Source organism: Lacerta agilis, chromosome 13 (genome assembly GCF_009819535.1).
Source record: "Lacerta agilis isolate rLacAgi1 chromosome 13, rLacAgi1.pri, whole genome shotgun sequence".
Classification (NCBI taxonomy): Eukaryota; Metazoa; Chordata; class Lepidosauria; order Squamata; family Lacertidae; genus Lacerta; species Lacerta agilis.
The window spans coordinates 1195187-1218920 of record NC_046324.1 but is presented as its reverse complement, the minus strand read 5'-3'; the positions used below and the strand labels follow the sequence as shown (position 1 = coordinate 1218920).

General features: G+C 44.4%; 1 protein-coding gene across 3 annotated transcripts in view; it reads left to right on the top strand.

Moving 5' to 3' along the window:
- Nucleotides 1-23734, top strand: part of THSD4 (thrombospondin type 1 domain containing 4) — a 319132-nt gene that overhangs the window by 250780 nt on the left and 44618 nt on the right. For all 3 annotated transcript variants that reach the window (XM_033168041.1, XM_033168042.1, XM_033168043.1), the window contains one exon: nt 18561-18765. In XM_033168041.1, the coding sequence (XP_033023932.1) occupies nt 18561-18765 (205 nt within the window). The remainder of the gene's footprint in view (nt 1-18560; nt 18766-23734) is intronic.

Sequence of the window (23734 nt, the reverse complement as noted above, 5' to 3'; positions counted from 1 at the left end):
CTTCCCCACTGATGCTGTTGGTACTTCAGTTAGTATAACTGACGCCAACTCTTGACAAGTTCTTTTTTTACTTAGGGGTGGCGGGGGGGGGGGAGGAAGCACACAATTTGAAATATTTCAGAGCATTTGTTGAACTGTAGAATTCACCATCCTGCTCAGCTGCACTGGCTGCCAATTAGTTTCTTGGCCCAATTCAAAGCCTTATGAGGCACAGGACCCTAATACCTCAAGGACCTCTTTTCTTCATAGGAATCAACCTGGCCCCTGTGGCCATCATCTGAGGCCCTTCTTTGTGTGCTCCCTCCATGGAAGGTCTGGAGGGCAGCAACAGGAGAATGAGCCTTCTCAGTGGTGGCTCCCCACTTCCCAGGGAGACTTGCCTAGTGCCATCATTACATATGATTTTTGTGCCAGACAAAAGTATTTATTCTTCATTTTGCCCTTGGCTTTTAATTATCTATGGTCTTTTAGATTTTTTAAAATGTTGATTTTAATGCTTGTATGTGTGACAAAAAGGTGACTAATAAATTTAATTAATAATAATGATGATACTTTAAGAACTGGTGATAGCTACAAACCTATATGGTGTAAAAAGTGGATTTGAGATTTCATGGAAGGCCAGGCTGTCAACGGCAGCCTGTCACCATGGCTATGCAAACTCTGGGATCAGACACACAAATGATGCCTCTGAAGGGCGGCTTCTGGGGAGCAACAGTTGTTCTTGTAGTGCTGTGCTGCATGTACATTTTAAATATTGTTTTAATTCTATTAATTGCTTTTTAACCATTATCTTTTATATGTTTTTAGCTTTGAGGTAAATTAGGTAAGTCACTTTGTGTCCCAATCTGGTGAAAAGGTGTGATGATGACGATGCTGGTGTGCCTTGTATTTAAGGTGAGCATGAAGAGTCACTGAGGTTCACTTGCATTGGGAACTTTGGCAACATTCTTAATCAGAACCCAGATATCTTACATCCAATTTCAGAACTTTAAATTTTAATATGCCTGCCTTGATGAAAAGGCAACTAACACACATATTTTCTCCATTGGACCACACTAGTGCACTCATGTAGTCAAGGAAAATTGTGTTTGTTTCTTTATCCCTGCTATGCTGAATAAAGATGAAGAAATCGCACAAAATAAAATATTCCTAGTACAGGAGATCTATTAGCTGAGTCATTATTTTGGGGGGGGGGCATTTTATCATGGCATATTAATACTAAATTGCAATTTTATGCAGCAGTCCTAACCCCACCCACCTGAGAATAAGCCCTAGTGAATTCAACAGGCCTGGGTACGTGTGGCTAGGATTGTGTTATTAGTGTTTAATATGTAGGTGAGGAGGGAGGGTGGATCTCAAGGTTACCAACAGGCCTTGAATTCCAGGTGTACAAGGACAGGTGCCCCTACCTGACATGTGCTTAGGGGTTCTAAGGCAGGGGCTCCTAGGGGCTGAGCCCTTTTGGGGTGGGGGCTGGGGGCCCCTATGTCTCAAAAGCACAGAGCCGAAGAGCTGAGCTGAACTGAGCGTGTCATGCCTTCAACAGCTGGCTCTTCCTCCTCCTCCTGCACCAAGAGGAGGAGGAGGAGCTGCCGGCTGCCATGTTTGGATCCGCCCCAACTCTTCCCAACATCCTGACATCATGCATGCAACGTTAGCTCCCCCCCCCCCCATCGCCTTCGCAAGCTGGCGCCTCTGTCCTAAGACAAGACCTTGGTACTGAATGTGGGTTCTCAGAGATATTTAACCACCAGCAGGTATCCTTTAGATTAATGCACACTGAAGAGATATATATATTAAAAATTGCTGCCACTAGTTCAATCATAAGCTGCAAAGGTGATAATTGCGTAAGGTGAATTCCTTGACTTTATGGCATCTATTAACCTGCTCACAAAAATATCAAAGCTGGCAGTAAAAGCTTGATATGCACAATGACTGGATGTTTCTAACCCCTGAATTTGGCCATTTTAAACCCCATGGGAGCAGAGTCCTTTTCAGATGGCAGGGTGGAAGAACAAAACAAAAGATAAACCAGGCTTTATCTTCAGTGTTGTGTTAGACAGGCTCCATTGGCCCTTATATTCTGCTACTTGGCCCTGGCAAATCACTGGGATGGATCCTGATTTAGGCATGCTTATAGCAGATTCTTTGAAATCTGTGGGAATGAAGTTAATTCCGATGGGCCTGCTCTAAGTGTGACTAAGGATGCCCTCCACTGTCACTGTGTTTACACTATGTGTGAAATATTTTTTATTTAGTTGATGAATTAAGATATAACAAAATACGAAAAAATACAGCTAATGTCTTTGTATATATATTGGCAATAATTTACAAACTACAAAACAAATATTCCTATATATATTTATTCATAACAACATAGGAACATAAGGGACGTCTGCTGAGTCAGGCTGGATTCATAAATAACAGTCTCTGTTTTTAAATTAACAAATCATTAATGGTCCCTCCACCCTCTCCTATTCTCTCTTTCCTCCTCTAACATTTGACCCTATTTTAGTCCTTTATCTAAACAACAACAACAACAACAACAACAACAACAAAGTTATGCACCACTAATTAAATGTCCCCAGAGATGAAAGTGACTCAGAAAAATCAATGGATAATCAATTTTTTTCACATAGCTGGGCTTCAGCATAAGTCTGCCCAACCTTCCTTCCAAATCACTCCCCCTAAGAAACCTAGATTAAGTGGGTCTGAACATGTTCAGGGGCTGGTTTTATTTTAATTTCTAAAATTTTATATATTGTGTTGGAGTCCAACATCATCAGGACAGATAAAATAAAGTATTTATTCACTACCGCAGGAGGCACTACCTGGATGGCTTTGAAAGAGGATTGTGCAAATTCATGGAGGAGGAGGAGGAGGAGGAGGAGGAGGAGGAGGAGGAGGAGGAGGAGGCTATCAGTGCTGCCAGCCAGGGTGGCTCTATCCTGCCGCCACAGTCTTTCTGAATACCAGTTTCTGGGAGTCACAGGAGGGGAGAGGGCTCTTGTGTTCAGGTCCTGCAGGCACCTGGCTGGCCACTGTGAGAACAGGAGGCAGGATTAAAATCATAGAATTATAAAGTTGGAAGGGACTCCCAGGGTCATCTAGTCCAACCCCCTTGGCCTGATCCAGCAGGGTGTGTTCTATATTAGCCCCTGGAAGCCACCAGGTTCTCCATCTCTGATTTAAGCTAAAGTCTACTTCCAAAATGAAAACACAATAAGCATCTAACTCCCATGCCAGCCATTCAGAGCTGTGAAGCACATGACTCTGTATTTCATAAGCAGAGGAGAAAACATTGGATCTGTTATCTGGCTCTTCTTTTGAGGAGCTCAGACTGCTGCATGTTTTGAAGCAAATATGAAGAGTCCTGCTTGGGTAAGTAGTTGGAGGGATTTCAAGAAAACAATAAGACTATCAAAATGTGTTACAGGGTTTATGCACATGTGTAATGAGCTTAAGCACAGGCTATTTTAAAGCAGTGGGCGAGACTGAAAAGATGTGGCGACACGGGGAACGCGGAGGGCCCTTTATCTACACAGAGCGTTTCTACCAGACACATCAGAACGCCCTAGCAGTGCAGCCTCTTTTGCCCCCAGACACACTTGAAATGCAACCAGATCTCTGCCTGCATCAATAACTCTGTAAAGTCCCACCGCAACACTATTGTATGTTTCTGGGGAGGAAAGAATTTTAAGCCAATGAAGATTTAGCCGCCATTGTGCGCCTGTGAGGCGTGTGAGCTCATTTGAAGCTCATTGGAGGCCCACCTGCCTTTCGGGGGGATGGCAGAGGGCAGAATGCAAAACCTTGGAGGAAGAATGGCCTTAGTGGCTAGTAATATTGGTGCATCTTTGGGAAATGGGGTCTCTAATGAGAAACACCTTTTGTGTTGCTATTGTCATTGACACTGAAAGGGGATCAAGAGCTATTGAAAAGGAAAGCAATGGATGCACTCTGATTTGCGATAGGTTTTCAATAGCTACGAGTAGCAGATTCAGTTAAGCATCCTTGATGGGTGACCCCCATTGGCCACCGCCTCCCCTATTTCTTATTGAATAGGTGGCCAAATCAAAAGGTTGTTTCAAGTTGTTCCAGCATAATTAAAACAAACCGTGCCTTTAGATGTAGGAGATCTGCACACTCACAGAAAAGGAAGGGGGCATTCTCTGGTTATAGACCACATGTGTTTATTTGTTAATGTGAGAAATGACCCCTCTTTATTTTTTGCTGTGTATTCACACATGTATATTTGCAAATGGTGAACACCTGCCACCTAGCTGATATGGGTTTGCCGTGGTTATTAAACGGGGAGAAGAACACTAAGGCCTGTTGTTGTGTTACAGTGTGGGAATGGAGTAGACGAAGAGCTTTCTGCAGAGATGTTTAATGTCCTTGAAGTTTTATGGCTGAAATGTACCTTACTAAGAAATGTGGACCAGATTTAGAAGGGTTCTTCAATGCACATTTACAGTGCACAGCATGAGATTTGTGCCTGTGGGTCTGCTTGTATTAAAAGAGACATGTTGTTGTTGCTGTTTCCCCCCTAGGCAGTGAATGGCACAATATGCAAAGTTGTAATTCTAAGCAGGAGGACTGGAAGTCAGCGGGAGATTGGTGTGTGAGAACTTTCTAAAAACTTAGCTGTTTGTATTTAGCAGGCTGAGTGCCCAGTTAGCAACCCAGTCAAGCCCCAGTACTTGGGTTTAAGCTGATTTATGGCTAGGTACCATGATCTCTTGGACTGTGAAGGCCAGGGCTGCCCAATTTAAGCTTTAATGCATGGGAGAGGGAGAGGATAAAATTCACAGGAAGGCTCAAACGAATGCTCCTGGGTATTTTGTAAGAAGGCAGCATGTCTTTAAAATACTTGTTCTAATTCTTTTTTACCCTTCACAATAATCAGAGATGTAGCTGTGGGAATACATTACGGCCTCGCTAACTGCTGCCTAGTGCAGGCTTAGGGGGCATGCGGCCTTCTAAATATTGTTGGGCCACAGATCCCATCAAGCCCAGCCAAGCATGGTCAGGGATGATGGGCGTTGCAGTCCAATAACCTTTGGGTGCCCCCAACATTTAGGTGCTCACTAGCAAAAACCAAAAAAACCAAAATGTTCTTAAAGAAATGGGAGTGCCTGATCTCCTCATCCGTCTGCTGAGAAATCTCTATGTGGGACAAGAAGCTACAATTAGAACTGGATATGGAACAACTGATTGGTTCAAAATTGGGAAAGGAGTACGACAAGGCTGTATATTCTCTCCCTGCTTATTTAACTTATATGCAGAATGCATCATGCGAAAGGCTGGACTGGATAAATCCCAAGCCGGAATTAAGATTGCCGGAAGAAATACCAACAACCTCAGATATGCTGATGACACAACTTTGATGGCAGAAAGTGAGGAGGAATTAAAGAACTTTTTAATGAGGGTGAAAGAGGATCGCGCAAAATATGGTCTGAAGCTCAACATCAAAAAAACTAAGATCATGGCCACTGGTCCCATCACCTCCTGGCAAATAGAAGGGGAAGAAATGGAGGCAGTGAGAGATTTTACTCTATTGGGTTCCATGATCACTGCAGATAGTGACAGCAGTCACGAAATTAGAAGATGCCTGCTTCTTGGGAGAAAAGCAATGACAAACCTAGACAGCAACTTAAAAAGCAGAGACATCACCTTGCCAACAAAGGTCCTTTTGGTTAAAGCCATGGTCTTCCCAGTAGTAATGTATGGAAGTGAGAGCTGGACCATAAAGAAGGCTGATCGCCGAAGAATGGATGCTTTTAATTATGGTGCTGGAGGAGACTCTTGACAGTCCTGTGGACTGCAAGAACATCAAACCTGTCCATTCTTAAGGAACAGGTGGGTAGCCGTGTTGGTCTGCCATAGTCAAAACAAAATCGAAAATTCTTTCTAGTAGCACCTTAGAGACCAACTGAGTTTGTTCCTGATATGAGCTTTCGTGTGCATGCACACGGTATCTGAAGAAGTGTGCATGCACACGAAAGCTCATACCAGGAACAAACTCAGTTGGTCTCTAAGGTGCTACTAGAAAGAATTTTCGATTTTGTTTATTCTTAAGGAAATCAGCTCTGAGTGCTCACTGGAAGGACAGATCCTGAAGTTGAGGCTCCAGTACTTTGGCCACCTCATGAGAAGAGAAGACTCCCTGGAAAAGACCCTGATTTTGGGAAAGATGGAGGGCAGAAGGAGAAGGGGACGACAGAGGATGAGATGGTTGGACAGTGTTCTCGAAGCTACAAACATGAGTCTGACCAAACTGCAGGAGGCAGTGGAAGACAGGAGTGCCTGACGTGCTCTTGCCCATGGGGTCACGAAGAGTTGGACACGGCTAAACGACTGAACAACAAGAACAACAAAGCAAAAAAAAAAAAAAAAGATCAAGGACATGGCTCACTCTGTGGGTTAGAGCCAAGGTGTAGCGAGGCAACCCCATGGTTTTAATGGTGGCCATGAATTCCTGAGCCAGACCTGACATGGCAATCCCAACTTGGACATGGAATTTCTCCAGAACTAAAGTCCTTGGGATCTCCAAAACAGTGTCTGAGACCCCTTCCAGTAGCTCAGACAGAAGTGTATCTACCTACTCAGACTGGCCATTATCCTATCCTGTACAGCAGGGGGCGGGAACTTCCAGCCCATGGGGCAATCTTGGACCACTAGGGGGTTGAATTTGTCACACCAGGGTGTTTTCCCCAAGCCATGTCACTGGCCACATATGCTGGTGAGCAGGAGGAAAAGGTTTAACTCAGCATTGGATGCATCATCTGTTCTCAGCGGGATTTAATCTGTAATCAACTGTTGAGCAAAGATTAATGATCAACACATGACTGGGAATTTAAAAGGGAATGGGGGGTTCTCTTGACACTCTCCCCTCTGCTTCAGCCTCAGAGCCTGAATTGCTCCCTGTCACAAGTTCTTCCTGCTCACTAAACCCTGTTGCCTCTTAACTTCCAACACCTCCTCCCACCAATCTTCTCCCTCTGACTGCTCCTCTTTTTTCCCACCACCAATGCCCTGGCTCTGAGCTTTCCCCCTGTGGGTTTTCTCTTTCGGATTCCCTGGCTGGTGGCTTCCACCACTCCTCTTCGTCCAGGCTTTTCTGGAACTGGTTGAATGAGCAATATAAAATATAAAGCACCCCACCCCCCAGATTTAGACAATATCATGCTGTAATGTTGTTTTCTCAGTTTAACAGTTCAACATCAGACCATTTTCATTTTGACCTCCTGAAGCCCTTCTTTCAAAATATTATGTAAACTTGACAGTGTATTTATATTTAAAAGAGGTCAAGTCATACTTAATTAAGCATGCACAACAATCTGTAGCTTATTTGGAAGTTCTAGGATCTCTGTTGTCATAATGAATCCATTTGTTCACCACATGTTCTTTGAGAATAAATTAGCAATGCATTTACATAATCAGAGTCTACCAACCACTACTTAATGGATTCAATCACAAGATCTAAATGAACCCATGTTATGAATGGGTCTGTTCTCCATTCCTTATAGCCATTATCCCTGCCCAGGTAGGTGCTTTCTTTGTTATGTAAAAAGTAATGTTGGATATTCTGTAGGTGTGCAGAAGAGAGTGATCCAGATGGATGGTGTGTACATTCTAGGATTGCCATGTTCCACCCCCACAATTCAGAAAACCTAATGTGTTTATAGTGCAAACCAATGTTGTAACAAGGCTTTCACCTTCCTCATTTGAAGAGAGCTCTGAGGTCAAAATACACATAATCTGCAGTTAGCTTGCAAGGTTAGGTCCCAACCATGAAATTCTGTGTTTGAATCTGCTGGTTGGTCTTTTAAACTCAGCCTTTCCCAGCTTCATATCCCCAGATGCCCCTGCCATCTTTGACCATTTGCCATGCTGGCTGGAGCCAAAGGTAGCTGTACTCCAACAACATCTGTAGACCCAGGATTTCATTTAGAAGGCTCTTTTAGCCTGTGATGTGCAGGATTGAACCTAGGGATTTCTGCATGCACGGCGTGGGCTCCACCACTGAACAGTGATCATAGAATTATAGAATTGTAAGGTACCTGAAAGGTCATCTGGTCTAAATCCCTGCTGACACAGAAACACTTAGAGGCAACCATCCAGGCTCCACTTAAAAACCTCTAACAAAGGAGTTCCAAAGGACTCTGTCCCATTGTCAAACAGCTCCTTCCATTGGGAAGACTTCCTAGTCTAAATCCTCTTTCTTGTCATTCTTTCAGCCCCATTAGTTTGGGTCCTACCCTCTGGAAAATAGGAAACAAATTTGTCCCAACATCTATGTCCCATCATTATGTGACAACTCTTCAAATATTTAAAGATCGGTGTCATGTTTTCTTTTAATCATTGCTTCTCCCATTTAAGCATACTGGTACTCAACTTATCAAACCTTTCTTCACAGTCATACTTTATCCCTTCCCTGTAAGTTTCTGGTATAATTTTAAGTGCTGAACCACTTAAGTTTTAATGAAATCAAGTTTCCCCCATCACTGTAAATGTTCCTTTTCTTTTAAAATCCACATGAAGCAGGTTTTGGCATTGAAAAGGTGTGTGTGTACGTTTGTTTGCCTTAGAAAATCACTAAGAAGGTGAACCTGAAGGAAATTGCCGCATGTGCACATTTGTTTTGGTTTAAATGGTTTATGGTTTCCAGCATGGGTGCAGAATGAAGGGACTCCAGATACCTTCACTTTTGGAGACATAAAGCTGCCCTTATAGCTTTAGCCAGTTTTAATCAAGTTTACTACCTGCTCTAAACCGCTTTCACCTCATAAAGCTGACACGGAGGGGATAAAAATGGTGATGATGAGAAAATCCATTGTTGGTACATCCATGGAGACAAATGGAAAACATTCTAAGAGATGAAACACAGATTCTTTTCCCCAAGATATCTGATTGGAAACACTTGATAACTAGTTTGGTTTTACTTTAGGGGTGGGAGGAATCCATCTGACTGTCCTTCTGCGGCTCACTACTTGGTGTGTTTAGAAATAGCACAGAGACGCTGAAATGTTTTTCTTACTTCCTGTTTTTCAAAGATAATGACTGAGATGGTGTGGTGAATTGGTTAGGAAAACTTTTCTAAACCTAAGGGAGCTTGGTTTTCACAAGCAGAAAACCAGCAGGTTCCTTAAGCCTTTGATGAGCCACCACTGCATAACCTGTAGGCTATGTTCAACCAGGTGGCAAACCTGCTTGACCCCAAAGCAAAGTTTAAGGATGATTCAGAATTCACACACACACACACACACACACACACACACACACACACACACACACACATTTTTCTACATTCCACATTACAGGAGGTTGGACTAGACAACCCTTTGGGTCCCTTCTAGCTCTATAATTCTGTGATTCAATGATTACAAAAACAATGGGTTCTGGTGTTATGAGAGAGGGAGAAAAACTTTTCCCAGTTTCTTCTTCTTGTTGTTGTTCAGTCGTTCCCGACTCTTCGTGACCCCATGGACCAGAGCACGCCAGGCACCCCTATCCTCCACTGCCTCCCGCAGTTTGGCCAAACTCATTCCAGTCGCTTCGAGAACACTGTCCAACCATCTCATCCTCTGTCGTCCCCTTCTCCTTGTGACCTCCACCTTTCCCAACATCAGGGTCTTTTCCAGGGAGTCTTTTTATACACTTTTGTCATGTCACCTCTTACCCTTTCTCTGAACTAAAAGGGCCCAAATGCATCCTCCTCAACTGCCCCAATTAAATCAGGACATCCCATTCTTGGGTGCATGAGATTACAATCTTGCACGAGATCACGGAGCCCCAAAACACACATTTTGGGGCTCAGTGCTGTCATGCAGGTCATGTGTCTCACACGGAGGCATGGCCGGGAAGACACACATCCCAGTTTTCTCCCTCAACAAGTTGGAGGGTATTCAGATGCTGCAACTTTTCTTCATAGGAGAGTCACTCCACCACAGTCTTCCCATTCACCACAGTTACCTGGTTTCTCCCTTGTGCAGGTGTGGGCCTGGGGGCAGAAGCAGTGGACACAATCCTGTTCCCTTCCTTCACATGTTGATTTTGCATCTGGGGTGGGGAACCTATGGCCCTCTGGAAGTCATTGGACTACAACTCCCATCATCCCTGATAATTGGCCTTGCTGGCTGGGGCAGATGGCCTCCAACAGCAACCGGTGGGTCATAGATTCTGTATGTTCTGTGTGCTTTCAGTATGTCTGGAAAGGGCTAATATGAGATGAAGAAAAATGTTTTTAGTGGCAAAATTGGAAAGAGAGAGAGAGAGACGTGGATGATGGGATTGTGGACGGGATGCTGTGAGAAGGTCCGGGAAGGGAAATGCTGAATTAAACTTCCAAAGTGCCACCAATTGAAATGTTGACACAAATCCTATCTGTCTTGCTAAGAAAAAACAAACAGTAGATTAATCAAAGCTGATACACTGGCATGATGCCCAGAATTCTGGTAAGATGAAATCTGGTGCAGCAGATCAGAAATAATTGGGTGAAGAATTTGCACTGTGGATTATACTTGAATGAGAGACTATCCAGCTTTGGATTTGGCTTGAAGTATAGACTCCAAATCAATATATTGAATTTTAGTCTTGGGATTATATGGTGGTGTGCTCAAAGCGGAGACAACTCATGTAGTGCCCTCCGGGTGTTGCTTGGCTAAATCTCCTGTCATCCCTGTCCATTGTGCATGTGAGGTGACGTTGATGGAAAGTGGAGCCAACCACATCTGGATGGCGTCATGTTGGTTACTCTTGGTGCAGAGGAGTGCTGTTGTTATCACATCATCAGCATCATCAATTTATTAATCACCTTCTGCACAATCATCTCAAGGTACTATAAAAAAGAAAAAAGAAAAAATTAAACACACACACAAACCAGCCAATACATTAAAAAAAACACTAAATGCAAAGCAGACACTCATGGGAAAGACCCACATATACAATGGGGAAGGTTCCAGATGTAATCCATAGACACCCCCAGCGAAGGCTAGGAGGAGAGAACCCATAAACCCAGTCTAGAATATATTGAGCTAGATGGACCAAAAGTGTCTGACTTTGTATAAGGCCGCTTTCTATGACTGGGCTCTGCATCCTCATACATAAGCTATCTGAGGTGAGCTTTGGGTTGGTCAGCTGTGTAAAGTGGGCCTTATTATCCCCCCTCCCATCCTGAACTCAAGTTCACCCACCAAGCTGTGTGGCTAAGACCTGAATCCAGCTCTCCACACTACACAGCTAAGCCCAGCTGTGTAGCCACACTAGACTGGCTCTTTGCATTTCTGTTCTTTCATCCCTAGCATGTACCACTCTGGGTGAGTTGCTGTTGGATCATTTCTTTCAGCTAATCACCAGCTGCCACCTTGCCAGTCCTAATGCTTCAGAATTGGAGTCCATCATCAACACATAATTCTTGTTATCATTCACGATCTGGTGCCACTAGATCAGCGAAAACAAATGATTGTCACTTTCCATTATGTACACGGTTGTTGCTGCGCCTATTTAAATACATTCACTTAGCAATGAAATGTTAACATCTGTTTTCCATTTGGAGAATCAGCACTTCATCTCCGTGAATGGCTGGCAAGTAGCCCTTCCCATTGTGTACACTGCCTTAAATCCCTGTGAAGTTGATCACTGAATGTTTCATCCAGATTGCCCCTTGTTTTTCTCCAGGGTTTTCATTGAAATTAAATTTGGCACACAATTGGGCGTAAGTCTTGAACAGTTTCTGTAGCAGGAATCTGCAACTTATAAAGGTTTTGGAAATGTGTTGCCGGATATATTTGTGAATGTGAAAGATGTTTGGCATGTAGCATGGCTTTTTTTTAAAGAATAGAGTTAAATCTTTAGTGTAAATCATATTGTTACAAAATATATTTTAGGACAGATGTTCATGGTGCTCTGATTTAGTATTCTGTGAAGTCCAGACTATGCAGAACATAAGAATTAAATTTAGAGTTGGAGAGTTTCAATGACTGGTCAGAGCTTCTTTAACTGACTAAAAAGGTGACCCGGATTTAGTGGGCAGCAGCTCATCCATCCCATCCCATTACTTCTGCATACCTTGGTGCTCCCCTCAGAATAAGAAAATCAGAAGCCCCTGCTGATGTCTTCTAAAAGTCAGGTAGTTGTTTATTTCCTTGATATCTGATGGGAGGGCATTCCACAGGATGGGCACCACCACCGAGAAGGCCCTCTGCCTGGTTCCCTGTAACTTGGCTTCTTGCAGTGAGGGAACCGCCAGAAGGCCCTCGGAGCTGGATCTCAGTGTCCGGGCTGAATGATGGGGGTGGAGACGCTCCTTCAGGTATACTGGGCTGAGGCCGTTTAGGTCAGCACCAACACGTTGAATTGTGCTCGGAAATGTCCTGGGAGCCAATGAAAAGCTTTCAGGACCAGTGTTATATGGTCCTGACAACCACATTCGCATTCTGGATTAGTTGTAGTTTCTGAGACACCTTTAACGGTAGCCCCACATAGAGCACTGTATCTTCTGTTTATGTGCCTTGGAAAAAGAACAGTCCTCAAAACATTTTTTTAACCATTGAGGGCCCAATCCTTCCATACTCTTGCACAGTTCCCAGTCATGTCAGCATAACTCATGTAGGACAACCCCCCCCCCCCCAAGTACCGAGCTCAGAGTCTTACTCCTCATATCAGTGTGTGTGTGTGTGTGTGTGTGTGTCTTTAATATCAATTTGATCACTTTTCCTGCCTTGATCTGGTTGCAGTTTCCAGCTTGCTTACTCACTTTCCCTTTCACTTCTCAGCTTCTCACTTCACATGGCTGTGATTTTGATGCAACGTTTGATGTTAGAGGTGAACTGAAAATGGGAGGCTGAAAATTTTCAAACCGTTGCTCTCTCTTGAAAAGCAAAAAGGTTTAGCATCGACTTTCCAGTGCCTCAGTGGCCTTCTCTAAGAAGCTACCTTGTGACCTTAACTCACCTAAGTGCAATATGCAAATGAAGCTTTCCAAAAGGGTATGGGAGAATGTGATGCTAGTGTCCAATACCAAGATGAAGGTCTACTAGTCTTGAGTATTGAGCATGCTGCTTAATGGAAGTGAGTTGTGGCAACTTACAAGTGCCAGGAGTGACTCCTCAGTGCCTTCCACATTTGCTGCATTGGGAAGATTTGGGCATCAAATGGCAGGACAGAGTGTCAGACAAGCACATATTCCCAGCAAGTTTGCACTCTTGTCTCAGCAACATCTACTCTGGCTTGGTCATATCCACAGAATGGAAGATGGCCGGATCCCCAAGGATGTGCTCAACAGGGAAAAGGCTTCAGGCACCAGGCCCGCTTGCAGACCACCTCTGCACCACAAAGATATCTGTAAATGTGACATGGAGGCTGACAACATCAAGCCTGCCATGTGGGTATCCCTTGAGGATGATTGTAATGCCTGGAGACAGTCAGGTTGTGCATTCATAGCAGTGACCAGAGGAGGAATGACTGCTAGGAGGAGCACAGAGAGAAGAAATGCCTTGGTGCATCTGCAGCAGCACAACGGGATGCCTTCATCTGCCCCAGATGCAACAGTACATGTCTCTCCCTTATCAATCTCTACGGCCACAGCAGGTGCTGTAGCCTTTCAACAGTTTGATCTTAGGGCCACAGTGGATAGCTTAATGAGGATTAGAGGTGTCAGAGACTTCTGATAAAAACATAAATGTTAATTAAGTTAATATAACAGAGGACACATAAATCAACCTAAGAAGTTGAAGGAAAAATGGACATTCTTTCAATGCATTGGAATAACAAGTTTCATGATGATGCTCAACCTTAGGCCACCTTCAATTTGTTGTAATCCTGTTAGTATTTGCAAACAGCTGTCTTTATTTACTTTATTGTGGCTTGTTTGTTAGAATCTATGATTTTGCTGTTTTAATGATTTAAACAAAGTATTAAAAAAATCAAAAAGAAAATGGAAATGTTCACTTCTTTGCCCTGTATCCAGAATGGAAGCCAATCCAGTGAATGTGACCCATCTTCACCATTGTTTCTACTTTTGGACTGCAAGTGATACGGAATTGATTACCTCCCCTATTCTTTCTCTAAAGAGAAAGAAGATAGAAGAAGCTGTATTAAGGTGGTGGGAAGTCACTTTGTGAAGAAATATTGATATTGTCTGGTGTGTGTGTGTGTGTGTGTGTGTGTAATACAGTGGTACCTCTGGTTACGTACTTAATTCATTCCGGAGGTCCTTTCTTAACCTGAAACTGTTCTTAACCTGAAGCACCACTTTAGCTAATGGGACCTCCGGCTGCCGCTGCGCCGCCAGAGCACGATTTCTGTTCTTATCCTGAAGCAAAGTTCTTAACCTGAAGCGTTATTTCTGGGTTAGCGGACTATGTAACCTGAAGTGTCTGTAACCTGAGGTACCACTGTATGTGAAAACAGTATTGGAATATGTGTATGAATAACCAATGAAAAAAGTAATAAAAAGCATTTTTAAATGGGGTGGAATAACACAATTACATATGAAGTGTTTTTTTCATGCAGTTCATAGTTAAACCATGGAACTTGCTCCTGCAGGAGGCAATGATGGCCACCAAAATGGATGGCCTTAAAAGATGACTGCAAAATTCATGGAGGATAAGGCTAGTGGCTGCTAGGCAGAAGGGCTGTGTCCTGCCTTCAGGGCTAGAGGTGGGGGAAGTTCTGCTTGTGGGCTTCCCAGGGGGATTTAGCCACCATGAGAGCAGAGAACTAGACAGGACAGAACCTGCAGCACTCATCGCCATCATCACCATCACTTTTAATTTGCATACCGCCTTTCTTTCTGGCATTCAAGGTGGTTTACAGGCTGAAGAAACAAAAAATGTACGTCTTATAACAATGCAATACAAAAACGTGATAATAAAACATAGCTTTAAAATAAGCAATCAAATAAAGTAACGTTCAACAATCATTAGAATAGTATAGAATAATAATATCAGCATATAAAAATTAAACAGAAACCCACTCTTAACAATTACAATAAATAATTTCAAAACTACAATCAATAAAACAATGGCAAGCCAGAATGCATAAAATAATACAATACAAATTGAGAAACAGAGACTGGAGGGTGGGGCAAGGCAGGTGGAAGAAGGCCCTGCCTGATGGAGTCTCTCCCCTCACAGTTCTTCCTCCAGGACCAGCTCCCTTATGAGGACTCCCAGGGCTGGAGGGTGGGGCAAGGCAGGTGGAAGGAGGCCTTGCCTGATGGAGTCTCTCCCCTCACCCCTCATATTTTAGAATACCATTCCATAGTAATGGATTGTACTACTTTAGATTGCAAATGGGGAGGTTGTGGGGATTAAAAAAATATTAAGAAAAAGAAAAACTCTATCCAAACCGAAAGGCTAACTTAGATATTTTCTCATTGATGTCCCACTCTTTGCCTGAAACTTTTGTACACAGGGAAGCATCGAAAATGACACCCCCTCACCCATAGCTCAAATGGGCACCACTTTGAGCTATGCTAGTTGTAGGCCCAACCAGCGAGGGAATGGATGGCATTCAACTGAATTCTACTCAGAGTAGATCCCTTGAAATTAATGAGCATGACTAAGTGGGAGCCATTAATTTCAATAGGTCTATTCTGAGCAAAACTTAATTTAATACCACCCCATGTCTTAGGATGTTATTTGAACCTTTCCCAGCACCCTATAGAAAGTGATGTCCTCCTTATATTGTCTCTGCTTGCATTCTTTACCTCTTCCTGTTGTTTTGTTTTTATCCTTTCTTCTTCTAATCATCTGGTCACAATTTATCCTGATGAAGGATGGAACAAAACAGGTTGCCAGCATTGCTCCATCTCCCATTAATAACTCACCTTTCCTGTTGAGCTGCAAGACTGAAAATTTTCTCCATCCTTGCTGAACATTCCAAAGCTATGATCACCACTGAGCAGCTGCCTTTAAAACAAACAGAAACTGGAGAAAAAACAACCTGCCAGAAAAATTGCTTTTTTTCTTCACCCCTAAAATTAGTTTGGCCCAAGACCAGTAATATTAAGTTTTGGACCAATTACTGGTGTCTGGTCCAATATGCCATAACTCATCAGTGTTATAAATATCTGCTTCCCTCTGTTGGAAGGGGGAGACTCCTGGTAATCCAACAGAATACAGAAGTTCTCTGTATGCCAATGTCTAGCAGAGCATGTCTGATTCCACCCCACCCCACCCCCCCAAAATGAAAGTTGAATTCAGAAGGTACTATTAAAGAATATGATGGCAACTCTGGTAAATTATGCTGAGTAAAAATGGGTGAGCAACTCAAGGCTTGGGTCAAATCAGTTTGTAAATTAGTTGAGCCATTTCCTCCAGTCTTAATTCCATTGGGTTGCATAAAGGGTATGTCAATGTGCTACATCCCTAAAAGCCTTTGGTGATGATGAAACACAGTCTCCACTGAAGATCCTTGGAACAAGAGGGTCCTTAGTATATGTGAGGTTTGCAGCCTTGTTTTGTCCCCAGATTTTGGGGCCCAGGGTGTGGTGGTGGTCGATAAACCACAGATTCTTCTCTTGCATTCAGGGGCACCTTGCCCCAGCAACAGTGGGTGCCCAGGGCATACTGATGTCACATCGCATGGCCATGTCAATGTAATGTGTTCATGCTGTGCGCCATGCATGCATGGCCAAATAGAACATGGGGGGGGGGCCCTCACTGAAAATGTGTAGGTGCCTGGAGCACCACGGCCCACATAGATGCCGGCTATGCTAGGAAGATGGTGGACTCTCCTTCCTTGGAGGTTTTTAAGCAGAGGTTGGATGGCCATCTTTCAGAGATTCTTTAGTTGTGATTCCTGCATTGCAGGGGGCTTAGGCTAAATGACCCTTGGGGTCCCTTCCAACTCTACAGTTCTATGATTCCTTTCAGCCCTGAGTCACACCTCAGAATGAGGTATTTTATGTGAGGTAGCTGAGAGAGCATCTAAGAGGTGACATCTTAGAAGTTGTTAAAATTATGCATGGCAAGGAGAAGGTAGATAGAGAAAGTTTTTTCTTTCCAGCCCATAACTCTAGAATTCATGGATGTCCAATGAAGCTAAGTGAAAAAGATGAAGATAAAGAAAGGACTGTTTCATGTAGCACATAGTTAAACTGTAGCACTTGATTAAGGCTGCCTTGGGTGGCTTTAAAAGAAGGTTGGACAAATTAAAAGAGGAGAAGGCTTTCAGTGGCTACTAGGCAGGGTGTCAAGCAGAGACAATGATGCTTTTAAACAGCATTTGCTGGGAACTGCAGGAGGGGAGGGGGCTCTTGTGCTTGAGTGCTGCTTGGGGGTTTCCCACAGGGCATCTAACTAGCTGCTGTGAGCACAGGATGCTGGTCTAGATGGGCCATTGGCCTGATCCAGAAGGCTGTTCTTACGTTCTTATTTGGTGCCATTGCAGTTTGCAGCCATGACTAGAAAAGCTCTTTAAACTTAGAGAAAACATTTACCATTGCCTGGTTCTTTAATCCCCCCCCCCCAAGTTTAAAGAGCATTTCTTACCACCTTAGCAACCCAGGGTGTGGGCACTTTCCAGGCTCAGAGTGCTCCACTTGGATGTAAGACCCCTTGGCCATTCTGAGAGTGAGGCAGGGAGAGGGATGGTGAGCAACAGCAGGGTCACCCTGTTTACCTTCATTGAATAGATTTGGCTAATGACAGAGGTTGTGCTGGAACACACACCACAATGAGGGTGGCCTTCTTGGAAGACTCGGACAAGAATTACACTGAGTTTTCTAAGTTGGTACCAACACCTCACATTGTGCCCAGAATAAGCTACGTAAATATCAAGAGGCAATAAATTATGGTGAGAATATTCCCTTGTTTTATGTAGCCCCCTCATCTTCTGAAACTGGAGTATCCTCCTATCCCATCAGAGTTCTTCCTGTTCATTCCCTCCTTGTGTTTCCTTGATTTTAAAAGTGTTTCCTCTTGATTTTAGGTAGTTTCGTAACAAACAAAAGGGGAAATGTTTTGAAAAAGTTAAATTTATTTTTCAAAACTTTTTATTCGTAATCATATGGCTTGAGGGAATAAGTCACCCCAGCCTCAAGGTGCCTGAAAACAATTAGTAGACTGTCTGTGTGTGTGTGTGTGTGTGTGTGTGTGTGTGAGAGAGAGAGAGAGAGAGAGAGACTAAAACGGGTTAGTTTCTAATAGCTGAATTGGTCTGTTGTACTAAAATCCTCCTCCTCCTCCTCCTCCTTCATATTCTTATTTGAGAGTAACCCCATCAAACACAGTGGTGTTTGCTTCCGATTACATATGTGTAAGATTGGGAATTCTAATTCAAGGTAACTATGGTGAAAACATGAAGCAAGGTGATCTTCATCCCAGATGAAGTGTGGTTTTCCTGCTCCATTTCCACTACCTGCTCTCCATGAGTGGAGATCCTGGAAATTCTGCAAGCCAAGCTTGTGTTCTTCCAGTGATCTATGAAAAGTCCCTATTAGTTTTGCTCTTTTTTAAAAAACAAAAACAAAAACCAAATGCCAAGGCATTGCATAGAAGCTTTTCAGTTATCCTTGTAACCGATTTACACTTCTTGTCTCTTCTTGACAGAGCATTGGATGTGATGACTATCTGGGCTCAGACAAAGTGGTCGACAAATGTGGGATATGCGGAGGGGACAACACAGCTTGTCAAGTGGTCTCAGGGGTCTTCAAGCACACTCTGACCAACCTTGGCTACCACAAGATAGTAGAAATCCCAGAGGGGGCCACAAAAATCAACATTACAGAAATGTCCAAGAGCAACAATTACTTAGGTAAGTCATGTTTCATTTAAACTAAAAACTTGATGTTAGGAGGTCAGAAGAGGGATAGATTGGGATAGACCAGCCTGGCTTTGTTCCATAGTTTCAGATGGATTCAGTCTTTAAGTCCATTTTCTTTTACACTCAAGCGGTCTATAAATGTTATGAGATAAATACATACTAACCCGTTGCCTACTGATTTAAATTATATACAAAGCCTGTTTAAATTGCATACAATTTGTACACACAAATACATGTTCCCATATTCATCCACATGCTTATATTTTGCATCTTACTTAGTGAACGTATGGCTGAAAACAGAAACCTGGGCTCTCTGTATCCATCTCCTGCAGCCTTGTGTGTGATGCCCTGGCTTTGATTTTATCTTATCTGCTTCACATCTGAAATGCAGATGTGGCCTCACAGAGTCTCTCATAAGCTGGTTGCAACTTGTGAAAACAGGAAAGAGGCTTGCCTTATGGTGTATGCAAAGCGTCTGGTAGCAGCTGGGTGGAAGGGCAGTCATGGGAACCTTCCTTCTTGGGAGGGGGAAAGATTGATTTACTGCACCAAGAGGCCTGACAGCCAGACCCTCAGCTTTAAAGTGAACCATGTGTGACAGGTTTTTAAAAGCATCCACCTTGGGGTTGGCACAGTCAAAGCCACAGGGACTCTGGGGAATGTGTGAGGCCTGAGAAACCAGGGGCTGGTTCTGTTCCCATACTTGCCAATCGCCCCGATTCCTTTTTAGAGCAGAAATGTTGCAATTTTATGGCAGTGCTCTTTCTGAGTGGTCACATCGGTTCTAATGTTTCTCTCTCTTTAAAGCCGTCTTCCTCTCACCCCTTTCTTTAACTATTTGTTCTCTCTTATACTCAAAAGCCTTTTCCCCAATGCACTTGTCTGGAATCCTGAGTTTCCCATTTTCATCCACTTACTGCTGCCACTATAAGCTCTGCATGAACTTGGTTTTTTTTCCTCAGTTGATTCCTGAAGGCAAAGACCACTGTTTATATTCTGTCCCCTCAGAGCTAGCAGCCATCTCTTTCCATGCTATTACTCGGAGGGCTCTATCGTCATGGGCCCAGGAGCCTTTCTCTATGCCATCACAGCTCCGTCCTCAAACCTTTTAGGCCCAAGTTTCCACCTTTCTGCCAGAATTGAACCTGGTTTCTGATTTCATCATTTTCTTGGGGATAGCCGATGTGGTGCTCTCCAGATTTTGTTGGACTGTCACTTCCATCATGCCTGTTCCTTGGCCATGCTGGTTGGGGCTGATGGGAGTTGCATTCAAATGACACTTGGAGGATTTCATGTGGACTACTCCTGAGTTGTTTGTTTGTTTGTTTGTTAGCTGCCTTTTGCCTTAAGGTCCCACGGCAGGTTACAATGTTAAAACACAATATTAAACACAGTTTAAAACAACTTGCAATCCTAAAAATAAGGTAGGTCCTAAAAATATACACCTCAAGCATCCAGAGCCACTGCCAAGAGGTGTATCTTCAGCATCCTCTGGAAGCTACATAATGAAGGTGTCTGATGCACTTCTGTGGGTTGCTGGCTCCCCACATTGCCCTAAAAGCATGCCAAAGGAGGAGGAGGAAGAGGAGGGAAGCTTATAACTGGGCATTTATAACCTGTTTGGACCAGGCTGATCTTCCCTTCCTGGTGTTCCGGCTTGAATAGAAATAGATGCTTCTTGCTCCTCCAGTGAACAGATGGGACAAAAATGCCCTTTGCCCTTGCATCTGTGCTCCTGGTGCTGGCATATGAAGCCCTTCCTATAACTTTGAAGGAATCAACTTTAAATTATTTAATTGCAATGCTTCAGAAGCCAGCCATTTCTTAGGAAATGCGCAGTGTTTATTCTTTTATTGTAAATGGAGCCTTACACTGTCTACTCAGAAGTAAGTCCCACTGTCAATTTTTCTGCCAAACCTTTAAAAATTATATATGCATCCATCTACCATATTTACAGAAGAATGCTTTGCTATGATCCCATTAGAAAAGATGGGCCAAGCAAATCTTACTAGACTGCTCATTCCCTCACTAGCCCACAGCAGTGGGCAACCTGTGACCCTCCAGGTCCCATAGTCCCTGGCCATTTGCCATGGGTGTGCATGCACCACACCGTGGCAGAGGTTCACCCCAAGCAACAGCTGATATGGGCAGCAAACAGGCCTGGCTCAACTCCAGGGAGGATTCCTCTAACAATACAGGGAGGCCGAGATGCTTCATGAGGCAACCCAGGAGCAGGGAGAATGTAGTGCATCTCTGATGGTACCAGGTACTTCATCCTCTCCAAATGGTTTGGGTCCTGAGAAAAAAACAAGGAAAACTATGGCTGTATTGAGCTTAAGTTGTGAGCAAGCACAGTTTCTTACATTACACGGCATTGCTGCTGCTGACGGAGCATCACTTTGAAGAAACCCGTCTGAACTTTCAATTCCCTGGCTTTGTGGATCTTGAGCTAACATGGACCTTAACCTTGATCTTAACCAGGCAAGCATTTTTTTAATCATTGGATTTGGCTGTTTTTGTTGCGCCAAATGAAATATTATCCTTGGTTTCAGTGTCTTTCCCTCCTCTGTTTAGGAAACCTTAATCTGATTGGGATTTAGTGGATAATGCATTTGTAGACTATTTTGTTAGTTTAGGTTTAGTGTTTGAAAAATTCTAACCTGCCTGAAGGTTTTTGTTTGTTTAAAACCTCGACAGTATTTGCCCTCTCGCCACAGCAACTTGTCTAACATATTTTGCATGTGGTTCTGCATATCTAGCAGTGATGGTTGATTAGACGCTTGGGACAACACCATGGAGTCCATTCAATTAATGCTTCATTTGTTGTAAATGGGCCATAAAATTAACATACAGGAATGTATTTTCCCCAACGTTTAATCCATTCTCCTTGTCTGGCCAAATGATAGTTATTTAAAATCAAAGTGTCTTTTCCAGAGCTGGAATTGAGATTTTGGCTCATCACTTTAAAGTCGTGTTTTAAATTCTGTTACAGGAAAGAATGCTTCTCAATATGTTTTTGGCTCCTGTTAATGTTGCATCATGTTATGTACACAACAGTGCTGCATATTATGGGTAGGATCAAGTTGTTGGGTTGTATCTAATAGCATCACTTAGATAATGGCAAGGTAGAATCTGTCAGCAAAACAAGGAGGAAAGCAATGCTCAATAGTTCCCTCTCCCCTAGATCAGCAGTCATGCCCTGCTAAATGTGACCCAGAGGGTTGGGGGATCCTTCAGAGCAGCTTTGGGGAGCAGGGCAGGAGGAGGGAGGGAGAATTGCTGCAAATTGCTTACCTCTCCATTCTGAGAACAGAAATCTCACTGTCAGATGAGATCCCATTGGATGCAGTGCTGACTATGTTTACTCAAAAGTGAGCTCTATTGAATTCAGTGGGGCTGAGTACCACGTAAGTGGATTGAGAACTGAACCCTTAGAGCAGACCCACTGAAATCAGTTAGGCTGAAGTCCCATTCTTTTCAATAAGTATACTTTAAACACGATTCAGGGCTCACCCACACTTCCCCTTAGGAAAACTCATGGCTTAGCATGGAATTGGAGCAAATGGCAATGGGGTTTCATGTGAATTGCCATTGGTTCCGTTTTAGTGCTAAAGAGCTCTGTATTCATCACATGCAGCACTGCTTCCATTCCACTACAGATTGTCTCCTGCCAAAAGTTACACTGTCTCACTGCTTGCTCTGGTGAAATTATATAACTTGCATAATACAAAGACTAAGTTATGTAAATTATATTACCATTGGATTATTCCACCCACATTAATTTCAGTGCAAAGGGAATGCAATACAGTGGTGCCTCGCAAGACGAAATTAATTCGTTCCGCAAGACTCTTCGTCTTGCGGAAATTTCGTCTTGCGAGGCACCTTTTCCCATAGGAACGCATTAAAATTTAATTAATGCGTTCCTATGGGGAAAAAAGTCCGGGGGCCCCTCCCGACCGGCACCGGAGCCAAGCCAAGCCGTGTTTTAAGACTGCAGTGAGCGAACAGCAGCGCTGCTGTTCGCTCGCTTCAGTCTTAAAACACGGCGCCGCGGCTCCGGGAGGGAGGGAGGGGGCCGTGGCATCATGCCCGACATCGGGCATGATGCCACGGCCCCCTCCCGACCGGCACCGGAGCTCCACGGTGCTGTGTTTCAAGACTGCAGCGATCGCTGCAGTCTTAAAACGCAGCTCCGCGGCTCCGGGAGGGAGGGAGGGGGCCATGGGATGATGCCCGACATCGGGCATGATGCCACGGCCCCCTCCCGACCGGCACCGGAGCTCCGCGCCGCCGAGTTTTAAGACTGCAACGATCGTTGCAGTCTTAAAACGCAGCGGCGGGGCTCCGGGAAGGAGGGAGAGGGCCGTGGGATGATGCCCGACATTGGGCACGATCCCACGGCCCCCTCCCGACCGGCACCGGAGCTCCGCGGTGCTGCGTTTTAAGACTGCAGCGATCGCTGCAGTCTTAAAACGCAGCTCCGCGGCTCCGGGAGGGAGGGAGGGGGCCGTGGCATCATGCCCGACATCGGGCATGATGCCACGGCCCCCTCCCGACCGGCACCGGAGCTCCGCGCCGCCGTGTTTTAAGACTGCAACGATCGTTGCAGTCTTAAAACGCAGCGGCGGGGCTCCGGGAAGGAGGGAGAGGGCCGTGGGATGATGCCCGACATTGGGCACGATCCCACGGCCCCCTCCCGACCGGCACCGGAGCTCCGCGGTGCTGCGTTTTAAGACTGCAGCGATCGCTGCAGTCTTAAAACGCAGCTCCGCGGCTCCGGGAGGGAGGGAGGGGGCCGTGGCATCATGCCCGACATCGGGCATGATGCCACGGCCCCCTCCCAACCGGCACCGGAGCTCCGCGGTGCTGCGTTTTAAGACTGCAGCGATCGTTGCAGTCTTAAAACGCAGCTCCGCGGCTCCGGGAGGGAGGGAGGGGGCCGTGGCATCATGCCCGACAT